General features: G+C 35.7%; 3 protein-coding genes across 4 annotated transcripts in view; 2 read left to right on the top strand and 1 right to left on the bottom strand.

Moving 5' to 3' along the window:
- The window catches only part of LOC110994639 (myelin transcription factor 1-like protein), a 34,836-nt gene extending 29,362 nt beyond the window's left edge, over positions 1-5,474 (top strand). The window contains exons 12-17 of the mRNA XM_045628943.1: positions 14-227; positions 2,594-2,788; positions 3,022-3,084; positions 3,322-3,611; positions 3,705-3,865; positions 4,129-5,474. Coding sequence (XP_045484899.1) covers positions 14-227; positions 2,594-2,788; positions 3,022-3,084; positions 3,322-3,611; positions 3,705-3,865; positions 4,129-4,446 — 1,241 coding nt within the window. The 3' untranslated portion in view covers positions 4,447-5,474. The remainder of the gene's footprint in view (positions 1-13; positions 228-2,593; positions 2,789-3,021; positions 3,085-3,321; positions 3,612-3,704; positions 3,866-4,128) is intronic.
- Positions 5,475-7,312: 1,838 nt separating this feature from the next.
- LOC110994611 (WD repeat-containing protein 46) lies at positions 7,313-10,668 on the top strand. Its single transcript, XM_022261370.2, has 11 exons — positions 7,313-7,473; positions 7,554-7,664; positions 7,751-7,983; positions 8,063-8,314; positions 8,695-8,845; positions 9,235-9,470; positions 9,549-9,713; positions 9,796-9,935; positions 10,023-10,213; positions 10,318-10,416; positions 10,527-10,668. The coding sequence occupies exons 1-11, from the start codon at positions 7,444-7,446 to the stop codon at positions 10,647-10,649; spliced, it is 1,731 nt and encodes a 576-aa protein (XP_022117062.2). The 5' UTR covers positions 7,313-7,443; the 3' UTR covers positions 10,650-10,668.
- Positions 10,669-10,674: 6 nt separating this feature from the next.
- On the bottom strand, positions 10,675-13,051 carry LOC110994610 (transcription factor E2F5). 2 transcript variants are annotated; one of them, XM_022261369.2, is made up of 7 exons: positions 12,837-13,051; positions 12,657-12,760; positions 12,478-12,579; positions 11,546-11,726; positions 11,219-11,296; positions 10,965-11,043; positions 10,675-10,900 (listed from the first exon to the last, which is right to left on the bottom strand). In XM_022261369.2, the coding sequence occupies exons 1-7, from the start codon at positions 12,951-12,953 to the stop codon at positions 10,800-10,802; spliced, it is 762 nt and encodes a 253-aa protein (XP_022117061.1). In that variant the 5' UTR covers positions 12,954-13,051; the 3' UTR covers positions 10,675-10,799. The 2 variants fall into 2 exon arrangements, with proteins under 2 accessions (XP_022117061.1, XP_022117060.1); XM_022261368.2 differs by having other exon boundaries at positions 10,676-10,900; positions 12,651-12,760; positions 12,837-13,050.
- Between the last annotated feature and the right edge of the window lie 1,492 nt (positions 13,052-14,543).

The following is a 14,543-nucleotide window of genomic DNA, read 5'->3' as shown; positions in this document are numbered from 1 at the left end:
TATATTTTAACAGGCTACGGAGGTGTGAGTCCACACCCGGTCGCCGGCTACGGTTTAGGCCAACCGGACTACGCGGCGGCGGCCGCAGCGGCGGGCTACGGCGGCTACCAGTACCAGTGTGGAGCATACCCGCCGCCGCCTGCCTATCCGCCCCACGCGCCGCCCTACTCGCCGCCCTGCTACATGCCACCGCCTCACGCACCTCACGACAAACCTAAGGACAGCAGGTGAATATAATATCGACACTCACAGCCACGAGAGTCACACTTGAGCCACGATTTTTTCACGAATTTCGTCGTATTATTATTACTTATTATCATTTATTCCGAGTAGGAATAGTATCAAGATTACTTCTGCGTAAACACCTTAAAAGAGTATTTTTTAAGATATGGGAATGTTAATCTGAGCATAATCTGGGACAAACTGCGTTTCACAAGATCAATTTTCTCCTTAGACATACGACTCTCCAGATAGAACAAATTTACCTTCGGATTATATATTACATTAAATGAACCAAAAGCATAAACGGTCATAAACTGACTAAAAATAAAATTTGAAAACTCGTAATAAGATCTCTAATTAATATAAAGACTAACAAACCAACTGCTTGCAATGGCGGAACAAACGAGAATGAATACTTTATTACGGCCTCATTTGGTGACGTTTTTAAGTAAATAAATTATTGATTTCACGAACAATTACAATAGTTCGTAAACAAAACAAGTGTTTAACCTTGACACGTGTTCTCTTTTACCTTTATTCCATTCCAAAATATTGAAATGTTTTCCGTACAATGAATGGTAAAAAAAGGTATACATAAGAATACAACGAATGATACGAAGATACACACGAAACTCAAGGACACACAAAAACAAAGCATTCAATCTGTTAGTGACAAAATGCAGATGCTAATGCAACCAGACGGTCAGGGCACAGTGTCTGTATACTATTACCTGAGTAGTGACACACTTGTAGCGTCATACGAAATTACGAGTCTATACTTCGTAAGTCACACTTGACGGATCAGTCTAAATATACCGGCGTACGCGCACGACGCGCGCACCCCACGCGCTGATAAAATATTATATTGATAAGATACAAGTACAAAACATGCGGAGAAGCAGGTAAGATTGTGATTAATTAAACTCTATTTTAATGACGTGTCGACTTTAACATTTTTCCCTACAAACACGATAATAACTCTACATATTGACATTTAAACAATTCACGTAAACGAAACTCAGTTCGCGCCAATTTTTAATAGTAGGTTAATCACTTGAATCAATGTTAATTATTTACTTAGGTTTTTAACAAGGTTACGGTTGGAGCGAGACAATTACTTAACACATTTCGAATAAACTGTTAATGTAGCTATCATCGTGACGACTTTTATGGGAAACTGGGTTACCGCATACGAGAGCCGAGAGAGCTGATTCATTGCCCGGTCGAGAGCTGCGACGGCTCCGGGCACATAAGTGGTAATTTCGCCACTCATCGCAGGCAAGGGCCACTGAGAATGCAAACGATATTCGTGAAATTGCCAGTCTCACATGTTCGCAGAGCATTTGTATACTAAACATAAGTCTTTCACGACCTAGTTTCACGCATTTCCGCACCCGCTGTGTTTGATTCGACTAACCGCATGACGGTGGTAATTTCTGTTTCTAATTTCGATTGCACATTCTCTACTACTCTAGTATACAATTTTAACAAAAAGACAGTCGTAGACAGCACATAGATTGTCTATGTGCTCTAAAAACGAGGCCATTATATCTCTCGTGTCAGATATTTAGAGATTAAAATAAGCGCAATAGTTTAACCCTCGAAAACGTCTTCCGGATTTATTTATACACTTCATGGTGTACATAAATAGACGTCATTTCTTACGCAAATTAGGTGCATACCGAATTGTAAACTTCTCTTAAAATAATCCAGCATAGTATGAATGATTCTTAGATGTTATATTTTAGGCACAATCTTATTATTGGTTTGGTAATTAGAAATATTGACTATTATGTATATCCTCGTGTTCGCTATCATCGTATTTCAATACTTTGGCTAATACAGTAATATAATAATTTATGACAACTAAAAATAACACAAGACGTACGCTTAAACGCGTCTTTATTATCATACAAGGTAGGTGAGGTTAGGTAGGTACATTATCGTTCAACGAATTCGACTAAAATACTTGCATGTTGGGTGTCGATGTCGTAATTACTATTTCTACTAACGATTTACTTATTTATTTTTAATAAGCTCATATTTGTTGTTTATTACCTATTATTTTATATGATACACTATATATTACAAAGCTCAGCTGATCATGCTTTTGGTTTATGCAATGCATTTCCCCGGCAATATGTCGTGAAGGAGAATCAAAACTAAATGAATTTATTAGAAATTTTAATTTAGTCAATTTCTGATCTAAAAATAAAGAACATGTTCCCGGAACATAATTAGTTAATTTTGAAATAGATAAAAAAGGTGTAAGCCGTTTTCGCAACTATTACTATAAATGATTAAAATACCGTATATAATCGTGTGTTAAGATACAGTAACACGCCATTGTAAGCAGTTTGTATATGTGCAGTCTATCTGGATGTCCGCGCGCCGACCGATCTCAGCTCCAGCCCCATTCACAAGAGCTGAAGTGCCCGACGCCAGGTTGTGATGGGTCAGGTCATGTCACAGGGAACTACTCCTCACACCGATCCCTGTCCGGCTGTCCCAGGGCAAACAAACCCAAGAGCAAACCCCGAGATGGACAAGATTCAGAACCACTCAGGTAGGATCTCTTTTATTGGTCGGGAAGGGAAAATTTGTATGATTTCGTGAAGGCAAGGTAAACTTTCTCAACTGACTCTCTGGCTTTTATTCTATATTTGTTCAATAGAAGTATAAAGAAACGTACAGGACAGTACCGCTCACACACAGAATTAGTAAAACAAAATATTTGATTAACGTCACATTTTCTTGACCAACCATTGCAATGAGTTTGTCGCTTTACACGCTGCTTAGATGTCCTATTCCGGGTTGTGATGGATCTGGACATGCCACAGGGAAATTTTTATCACACAGAAGGTAAGAGGAGGACAAATTAAGAAGGTACATCGTAAAGTAAAGTAAACCGTTTCATCCATGAAACATTTATTAACTGCCATTTTTTTTTTTTCGAAATTTTATACGAATATTCAATTAGATACGTAATGACGGAATATTTAGTGATAGATTATATGTGTTAGCCCATCCAGTATTACATAGAAAAAACGCTGACTATATAAATCATAATTGTAATATAAGATTACCTGTATCCTATAGTGCATCCGGATGCCCGATAGCGAATCGAAACAAAATGCGGGTGCTCGAAAGTGGGGGAACAGTCGAACAACACAAGGCGGCAGTGGCAGCCGCCGCTTCGGCGATCAAATTCGATGGAGTGAATTGCCCGACACCCGGTTGTGACGGGTCTGGGCATATTAACGGGTCTTTTTTGACGCATCGCTCGCTGTCAGGGTGTCCGGTAGCCGGCGCCACGACGCCCACGCCTCAACCCAAAAAGGCCAAATACCCAGATGATATTACGCCTCTTTATCCAAAACCGTACTCAAGTGAGTATTTATATATACCTATTTTTTTGAATATAGGTTCCATTGGTAACATAATATTTACATAATTTATGTTTGCATTTGTCATAATTACAGGCATGGATATCAACATGCAGACCGGCAACGGCGAGGACCTTATGACGTTGGAACAAGAAATTACTGAATTACAAAGGGAGAACGCCAGGGTAGAGTCGCAAATGCTGCGGCTGAAATCTGACATCAACGCTATGGAGTCACATCTCAGCACCGGGGAAAGGGTAAGAGTCTCTGATGCCTTTGTGTGTGTGTGTGAATTAGATCCGAATATAACACTCAAAGTGGATATTTTTGTCGTAACGTAGATGGTACTGTCATGGCTTCAAACATCCAACTTTGAGTCCTCATAACGTCCAACGCAAAGCATTGCTTAGTGAGTACTACTTATTCTATTCGATACGGTAGCCACTCAAAGTCTCAAAGTGAATGAATGATTCGAATTCATTTCTTCTCCTTATATTATAAGGAATTCGTTTGTCAACAGGAAAACCAGTTGATGTCGCAACGAAACAACAATCTGAACGAGTACTACGAGAGCCTGAGAAATAACGTGATAACGCTGTTGGAGCACGTGAAGATACCCGGCGGGGGAGCCGCACACGTGACGTCATCGGGCGCCCCTGGGGCCGCCCCGCCGCCCGCGCCGGGTGATAAGCCCGCCCATGACAACTTCGACTCCTACCTGACCAAGCTGCAGACCCTCTGTTCCCCGGACGGCTACTGCCCTGACGAAAACCGGCCCATTTACGAGACCGTGAAAAACGCGCTTCAAGACTTTACGGTGCTTCCGACCCCCATTTAAGGCTCGCCGAGCGCCGCCGAGAGCGATCAGACGCGCTGATCGCCCGCGACGGGGCTTACTCGAGTTTATAGTGAAGTGTGCCGACGAAGAGACCGTAGAACTGTTTTGTAAACTGTTGTATACGATGTGTGAATTCTTTGAGACGTCACGTTTACATTGAAACAGACTAATATCACTGAGACCGTAATGCTAGTCTGAAATGAATTTTAACACTGTTATTGGTATGTATGCTTAAATTATTGTAAGGAAAAGTTTATACTTGTAATGTGAACGATTTTAGTCCCATACGCGTCTCTATAGATAACTGTAAATACTTTGTATTTATTTCGTAGTTATAGGCACAGAAGCGGACGAAATTTCAGATTCACGCTCACATGTAGATTACGGAACAGGTCCCTTTCGGAAGGAAATAGGAAATAATATAATTCGTCCTCCTTTCTGCCGAATTGTAGGAGGTGCGGGTGTGTGCCAAATACTACTGGACTTTGACGACTTTGGAAGTTACGGGGATCGAACATAATTGTAAAAAACAGATAAAAGCTAAGAGACACTAGTCAGTTTACTTGTACATAAATACTTGTGAATATTAGTTAAGACGTCGCTCGGGCGTCATAGTAATGAGATCTCATTAGGTCGAGTAAGGTCCTTCAGTCATTAATTGATAACCAATTATAGGAATAATCCTTGTTAGCCAATGTTCACTTCGCTGTGATTATGTTATTGTTATTTATTTATTGTTGTTTGCGGAATGTGATAGTTCGAATTGACGTTGGAGGCTGTTAATTTGCAATATGTTTTGTGCTTTATAAGGAAATGTTTTTTTTATCTTTGAGACGCACCGATAAACGTCATTTGTGTTATTATTATGACTAATGTGAAAAGTGAAAACGGACAGTGAACGAACCTTGAATATATACGCATTAAATAATACCTATTACTATGTTACTAATCTGATTGTCATATATGTTTCTGTAATATATTGAGTATGTGTTGTTAAAGAGAATAAAAAGTAATAAATATCAAAATTACCACCGCGTGATTATTTAACTTAAAACATGGTTTTTATTTAGTTAAGCCAGGCATTCCACTACCTTCCCTACTACCCTATTCAACTATTAAATCTACTTATGATTTATACCTAATTATATTAATATTAAATAGGCACCTGAGATTGTTTATGTATATATTATATTATACATTAATACCTTATAGTTAACAAAAAACAAAAACAATCTTAGTTATCTTAGATTTAGTATGACATTTTTTTCGGGTGTGTTAGTATAAATACGTGGTTTTCCTGGCCGACACGTCGTCCTTCGTTTGTTTTATTACTTTAGCCTTAGTATCGGAATTTTGGGCTGTGACATATTTACAGTTTCGTGAATATTATGACATCTTACCACTGTAGTCTGACCAAATAATGTCACATGACTACTAAATGTATCCAAGCAACCGAGGGTCTACTCTTATTTTTTACGGTTACGTACACTTTACGTATGTTAATAAAGTTATTTCGTTGTGTTGTGTGTTGCTCAAATTGTATGGTCTAGTACCAAAAGTATATATACATATATTATAGTCTTCTACTACATCCACAATTTAAAGACTGATCATGACTATTTTTTTAAGAACCCAGTTAACATTTTTAATCGTAAGGTGTTTGATGGCAAACATTGGTAAATGTCCGTGTAATTAGAAAATAAAAACAACAATACATAGAATGTTACCAATTTAATTTTATTGTTGTAAATAAATGTTTAATTGTAATGTCCAAATTTAATTGGTAAGGTATTATATAAAAGAAATTTTAAATGTTCAATGAAAATTAATTTTGAATAATTCATAAATACCAAGACTTTAAAATTATAAGCACTTATAAATTCGTTTTATTTACTTAAATATTGACTAATAAGTAACACTTCGACAAGATTATCGATATAGTAACTATCGCTAGTTATCTATACCAAAGCTATTCTATTTTATACGAGTATGTTGAGCACTGCCTAACACACACCTGGGTCCTGGCACACGAGCTATGCTATGCTAAATGCTAATCCGAAAATATAGCGGTTCATCTCAAAAATAAGCACAACTGACCCATATGTAGTATATATCGGCGCAAATTTATATATTGTTACGAAAAATATTAATAATGTTTGGGATTCATATTTTATGATAGTCTGTAGTAATTTTATATTCTTTATTATTTATGTTACAGCAATGGCGTGTTAGTGTCAGCTGCCACTGTCATTATCATTTAATGACATCGAAGTCAAATCTCTTTAAAACCGTTAATATGACTAGTTCATTTAACTTGTCAATGTTGCTAGATCTTATAATTAATCACTATTCAATGATCGATAATAATTCTGACTCCATAGTCATAATTATTATTATGGAAAGTTATTTATCATAATTTTAAATATTGGAGACTAGATAACAATAAATATTAAAGTAATCTTTGACACTCGTTCTTATGACTCTGTTTGACTCTGTTGTCTATTCGGGTTCGGTCGTGGAACGAGTACCCGAAATGTTACGAAGCTTGTTTATTACAAATTCTGGTTGTTATAAATACAGGAACTGATTGGTACGAGCCTCAGTTCGATTGAGCGGTCGAACCAAGCAGAAGCCTTTAAAGTGTAGACTCTAATGTCGAAATTAAATGGCAGATGCCAACAAACTAATCTATGACACCAGTATTACTGACGTCATTATCTTCAATAATTTAATGACAGCTTTAATAAATCTGGATTCGTTATTTACAGGCGCTTCGCGCCGACATATACTACTATCTAATCTGTATTCTGTACAGAATCTGTGTTCTGAATACGGCGGTGTGCAGTGTGCACTCTGTTGTGTAATGTGTTGACAACATGTTGATCGTTTAACGTTTTGCTTGTGCCTACTGGCAGACGCCAATTACCAGTATCGCATGTTCATTTGAATATAGTTTGAGTATATTTCAACGCTTTTAAATTATTAAAGAATAAAGACATGAAAGTTAAATCGGAACAAATAAAAAAGGTACTTATAATGTAATCCCTAATAATGGTAAGTAAAATAATATTATTTCACTGTCTAATGTAATATAACCCAAATTTCAGCTTCGCTACTTTGAAAAGAGGGAAGAAAATAACTCAAAGCTTATCAAAAACAGTGATGAACTTGAAGAGTACCACGTGAAGTTAAAGCCCCATTCCAAACGGACAAAAAAAGTGAGATACTATAACAGATGATAACCCTTACTAATTTAAAAATTAGTCATTAACTCACTTGATCTATTTTATTTTTTACCATTCAGAAACTTGAAATAAAGGACTCCAAGCCACAAAAAGTTATTGTTAACAAAAAAAAATCTGGAAAATCACCAATTAATCTTAAAAAGTTAGAGAAACACTCCCGTGGGGATGGAATTTCAGGCAAAGGAGTCAAACATCCTCTGTATGCAGCCAAACTACAAAAGAAAGAACTTAAATATAGATTTGCTCAAAGCCAAGCAGCACGGGCTGATATACTTTTAACAGAAAATGCAGGGTAAGATAAAAAAGATATGTATAAGCTACAGCCATGTAAAAAAAATGGAAATTTAATAAAGCTACTTTTTAACTTTTAGTTACTTAGAAGTGGATGAAGATCATAGAACAACATGTATAACCCAAAAGGAGATTGTAGAAAATGTTGATATTACAGCTGCTACAAAGACTTTTAACCTAAATCTAGATTTTGGCCCATACAGGGCAAAATATTCAAAGAATGGTAGACACTTGCTACTTGGTAGCAAGAAAGGTCATCTTGCTGCTTTTGATTGGGTCACTAAAAAGCTACATTGTGAAATTAATGTTATGGAATCCATACATGATGTGAGGTAAAAATTCAATATGTAGTTTATAATTTCTACTTTAAAATTTTATTAGAAGCTTCTTTTCATCTTCACACATGGATTCACAGCATAAGCCATGCTTGCTTGCCGGCTCTAATTAGAAGCATTCCAAAGCTTTGAGAAGCTATTTTGAAGTGCAACCACTGCTGCTATCATGTCACCAGCAGTTGCAGCCCAACCAACAAGAGCAACATTTACATTATCTAAAGCTTCCTAAACAAAGTACTTAGGAATACTGCTTTGCAAATGCAAATTAGTTCATAGTCTTACTTCTTAGACTTGATGTAGCCACATTTTGTTCTACTTCAGCCATCCATTCAATAACAACAATGCTATTTATTCTCACTGATTCCACTTATTTCTAGTTGGTTACATGTAGAGACAATGATAGCAGCCGCTCAAAAGGAATGGTTGTACATTTATGATAATACAGGAATGGAGTTACATTGTATGAAAAAAATGGATAAAATATTGAGGATGGAATTTCTTCCATATCATTTTTTACTAGCCGCAGTTGTAAGTATAGTTTTAACAAGTATCAAAATGTGAAGACAAGAAAAGAGATATTATTCATTATTTATAAAATATTAAATGTTTATATGTAAAATGTTGATTACTATTACTAATATATACTAATTTCATACTAAACATAAACTAGTACCTATGTACTACTTAATAATCTTATCTAATTATCATAATTAATGTTATCCTTTTTTCAATAAACAATAGTAATATTGTGCTTGCTCATAATTGCTAAAAATATTGAAATAACACACATCCTAAAGGATGAATGTCAGAGCTATCAAAGAAAATGCTACCTCAATGCTTTTCATGTAAAATAAATTTTGTACACAAGTTAGGCCCTTGTACCCAACAAATTATCTAATAATTTATTTTCATTATAGAATGAATACGGATTTATGTCGTGGTTGGATATATCTATAGGGGAAATAGTGGGACATTACAACAATCACTCAGGTAGGACTTCTGTGATGACGCACAACCCTTATAATGCAACAATATGTTTGGGAAATTCTCAAGGTGTCGTGTCAATGTGGTCTCCGAGCGTCAAGAAGCCTCTTGCCAAAATATTATGCCACAAAACGCCCCTGAGCGCTATCGCTGTGGATCAGAAAGGAACGTAAGGCCTTTTTTCAATTAATCAAAACATAAGTCAGGTTAAACACTACTTGTACGCCTAAAGGTCATTTACTTAAAGGTACATGGCCACTACGGGTGTCGACAAAAGTTTGAAGATTTGGGACATTCGTCGTATGGATGGTCCTCTACAGCATTACCGGCTCAGAAGTTCTGCTGTCGACTTGGATTTCTCACAAAAGGACATGCTGGCCGTAGGCTTGGGAGAAGTCGTGGAAATATATAGGTTAGTTTGGGCTTAGGTTCATTGTGTTACTAGTATAATAATAATAATAGTGTCTTTAAATAATAATTATAATACGTAACAGCGATACGTGTACGAAAACAGCGGACAGACCATACATGAGACACAAAATGACCAAGTCAATATGCAACTTCAAGTTCTGCCCTTACGAAGACGTACTCGGAATCGGGACCTCCGGTGGATTCACGAGCATCCTAGTGCCAGGTGGGGTTCATAATCTGACACAAGTGTGACCTCGGCTTTTGGGGCCATTTGCTGTTTCTATCGTGAAGCTTTTCCTGTGCATTACAGGCAGCGGCGAGCCCAACTTCGACGCGTACGAAAGCAATCCGTACCAAAACAAGGCTCAGCGCAAGGAGGCCGAAGTCAAGGCCCTGCTGGAGAAGATCCCGGCGGACTTGATCGCCTTGGACCCCTTCGAGGTGCTCAAGGTGGACGTTCCCTCGCTTCAGGACAAACTCGAAGCCAAGGCTGACTTACCGGTGAGCGACGACCTCGCCCCGACGTGATGTGCGAACCGAAGTGGTTTCGTTCGAATGTTGCACTTTTATTTGGACAATAATTTAAAAGTTAAAACTGCTTTCAGCACGTAAGACGAAAGAAGATCGACGTGAAGGCGAAACGTAAAAATAAAGGACTGACGAATATTGCTAGAAAAAAAATAATTAAGGAAAAGGCAAGAAAGGTAACTAACATATTTTTAAGCATGAAATAACGAAATTGTTTTGCTTTGTCTTATAAGGGTATCGCATCGGGCTTTTTCAAAGGCGTAATTGTACTTTCGAAATCTTTCAGGATCAAATAATGGAAAGCATCAAAAGGCAGGCGACGCCGAAGGAGCCGAAGGACAGGCAAAAGCCGAGCAAATCATTTGGCGTTTTGGATCGTTTTGTTTCCAAATCAAAACCAAATAAATAAACCAATTTAATATCAGAAATATTTGTTTTATTCACATAAACTTTTAACATTCTCGATTACATATTTACATGATTTTTTTTACAAATTTAAAACATGATCACAAAATAAAATTTCAAATAAAATAGCATATTAAAAATAGTGATATGAAAGTTAACAAGGGATATCAAACAGATCGCACAGTCCCTCCGACCCGCTCAGGGAGAATGTGAAGTCATATTTCGTGATTGGTGGACTCAAACGTAGAAGGTAATCTAGAACAAAAGTAGATTTGAAGAACCAGTTGGTGGGAGACATGATTCATTGTACACCACTCACTTGAATTGGATGTAGTATTACTAAATCCTAACTCTGTGTAACTCTCCATTTCCTCATCTGTGTCATCTAGATCCATTTCCTGAAAAGCACAAAAAGTATTTCCTTTGAAACTTTGAATTAATAAACAATAAAAAACTCTAATATGATTGAATTCTGTTACTTGGTCAGTTGGTACAATAAACATTTGGTTGATAAATAAATAAATTTGTTTTCTATAAAAGGTAAAATAATATCTTAAAAAACTAAGTACATACCTTTTCTTTATTTAAATCACATAATAATATAACTCCTACAGATTCATGTGATTTTAAGTGCAAAATGCTGCCTTTGTCCTGAAATAACAAAATATGCAAGATAAACATAAGTCTCTAAATATTTTCTCATTTTTTCTTTTTAAATGACAACACACTTTGCTTATGATGTTAGCTTATATTAGGAATATAAAATGGTTAAAGGTTCTTTCTCTTTATAATTGTTTTGGTTTATATCATAAAATCATAATAAGTTTTTTAGATCTTATTTCCACAATTTAAGATTTTTTAAATATAATACAGCTTTTCCATATTTAAGCAAAATAATACCTCATATGGATTATGGCTGCATGAGAATTCAGTGCCAAGGGGACACTCACATACAAGTATATTTTGATCTTTTTCTCCATCATAACACTTCCTTATATCAGCTTCTGTGACATAGTGTAAACTCTGATTGTCCGAATCATCCAGTATGTTTTTGATACTTTGCTCTATAAAGTGCATGTGCCTAAAAGTTCTTACTTGTTAAGATATTATAAAATAAAATAAAAAAAAATATGTTTATTTTGGAACATAAGATCATCTAGGTATCACTTATTCCACGTCAATCAATTCGAACTTGTAGGCATCCCTACTCATCGGCAAAGAAGACAGAGGGTGTAGGTATAAATTATTCATATGTAAGATTGTATCCTAATTTTAAATATCACCAGTCCACATACATAGCTACTGATAAATTTACATAGTAATTTTTTATAAATGTCTAATATTGTGAGTATAATAACATTGCTATCAACTATCCTGTGAATTATGTTAATTTAACAATGAAGTCTTACTACTCTTGGCAAGGTTTTATATCATTATGTTGATATACCATTGAATAATTAATTGGTAGTTGTTTTCTGAAGGCACAGGGGGAATGAACCTACAAAACCACATTTTGTTATATGTGGGAAGTTCATTAATTATAAGGCAGGTTTATAAAAAATATTTTTCAGAATTTTCTATATAACATTAACAGTTTTATGAAATAAAAATATTCGTCATTTAAAAATAAAAATTCTAGTAGTAAAAAGTGGGTGAATCAGTTTATTATCTAGCAAACAAATGTACAAAATAAAACATATCACACATCTCAATAATCTCGACAATAGTAATTTAGTCTGTTTTTGTTTGTTTGTTTGTGTTTCAGTTAAAAGCAAATGAAAGGCCTAAGAAATATCTATAAAACTATTATAAGATATTTAAGTAGAACTTACTGGTCTAATAATTGTTCTTGATCTTCAAGAGAACTTATTTGTTTTCTTAAGGAATTAACTTTTGCTCCAATTTCATTTGAATTTCCATCATGGCAAGCACCTCTAATAAAAAAAAATATTGCTTAAATACAGTTACAGTCTACGAACCAAATAAGACCATCAATTTAACATACTTCCACTGAATACTGTTTTGACTTCGTTTCTCTATTAGCCCAATACCCTCCAAAACATTAGTGATATCATAAATTCTTCTTTTTTGCCGCACAGCTAATATTTCGGTAGCCTAAAATTTACGTTAAAATTTTAAATAGGTGTTTATTATTGTTATACCATTAATTGTTTTATTCTTTGATACTTACTGATCTTAAATCCAAAACACCATCTTTTGCTTTTTGTAACAATGTCACAAATCGAGTAGTGAGTAGGCCTAAAGACTTTTCGTATCGTTTATAACTAAATCCTGCCACCTCTGCCATAATTTGTAAAACTTAAAATAAAAATTGTTTTTTTTGTCAAAGAAGTATTTTTTCGTCGCGGCGGGCGCGGGACATAAATTTAAATGTTGGTACTTGGTATTAAGTAAATTCCATAGACTAAATTAGAAACAACAGATACTCTGTATTAGGAAGTTTAACCAGCGCGTAGAGGAGTCAGGCATGGTAAACCACTCTCCCTATTTTTTTTTATTGCAGTATTTTTGGAAACACGTTGTAAACAGTATGCCAGGAATGGGTCTTTATGATCAGCTGTGATAGCGTCATGGGCCATGGCAGCAGAAATCAGAGTGGGGACGGAGTGAGAGAGGAATAGAAACGCGGAGAAGGAAATGTAGCCTGACGCAGCTCCACGCATTTAACTTTATCGACGAATTTTTGTTATTTCGCTTGCGGAAATCGTCAGATTTGTATTTATCATTAGTCTTGAATTAATTGAGAATTTCTGAAGATCAATTTTTTTTAACTAATCTGATCCTGTATCCTTCACAGGTGGCCTTATATATGGGTCTCATGTTTGGTGGCGATACTTAACAGGGTACAAGGTATCCCCCTGTATATTAATTTGTCGCGCTTTAGTAAATCCCGAAAACATTCGGATGGGAATCAATAAAATCTTTGAAGGCAGTTTTTTCTACCCCATGGGAGTTGATTTTTTCACCTTGCAAGATGTAATCTAAATTTCTAAAAATTTGTAATCGCTCATTACCATTTTAACCATTTTATTCGAAAAATTTTACGAATTTTATTCAAGGTGCCAAAACTACCATTATATCACAGAAACCAAATAAAACTACGAATGTGACAATAAATTTTTCTTTGACTTTCGAATAAAATTTATTTAAATTTCGCCAACCCATAGGTAGATAAATAAATCTGTAAATGCTAACTATGCAGCGAGTTCAAAGGGAAACATGCTGAAATTAGACCCAGGATCCCCAGTATACCTACCATGGAAACTTTTAAGAATTAAAGTTAAAAGCTTTAAAATTATGTAACATGTAGGTAAAATGTAGGTAACATAATGAAAGCTAAAAAAGAAATATACATTAAATGCTTCTAATTTTACATTTACTGCCAGATCTCAAATCAAGGGCATAGAACAGAAGAGAAGAACTGGCAATAAACTCTTCTCCACTCTTTTTAAGCCTTACGATAACGCTTATAAACTGTTCTTTTCACAACATATTGTATCATACGAAAACGTTTAACAACTGTCCTTGTCAGGACATATTACCGTGTCTTACGACAACGATGACAAGCTGTTCTTCTCAGAACATTAATCAGCAACAGTTATATGTATTGCCATAAAATTAAAAAAAATCTATTACTTTATGTAAACAATAAGAATGTAAATATATTAATAGAAATAGAGTGATGAAAATGGTCACGTTATATCCTGCGCTTTTGCATTCTGCACTCGACTGCCGACCTGTACAGACGCGCAGCAGCCTCCTCTCTCTCTCAATGAGCTCCTAGTGAGCTCTTCGGCACTAGCACTATCTCAAACAAGCCTTTAACAGACAGTGCCACCGCTGTTAAATTCAAGCTGACAATAACGAGCATGCAGCT

This window comes from Pieris rapae, chromosome 7 (assembly GCF_905147795.1).
Source record: "Pieris rapae chromosome 7, ilPieRapa1.1, whole genome shotgun sequence".
In the NCBI taxonomy this organism is placed as follows: domain Eukaryota; kingdom Metazoa; phylum Arthropoda; class Insecta; order Lepidoptera; family Pieridae; genus Pieris; species Pieris rapae.
The sequence above is the reverse complement of the archived record's forward strand: the minus strand, read 5'-3'. Positions and strand labels throughout refer to the sequence as shown.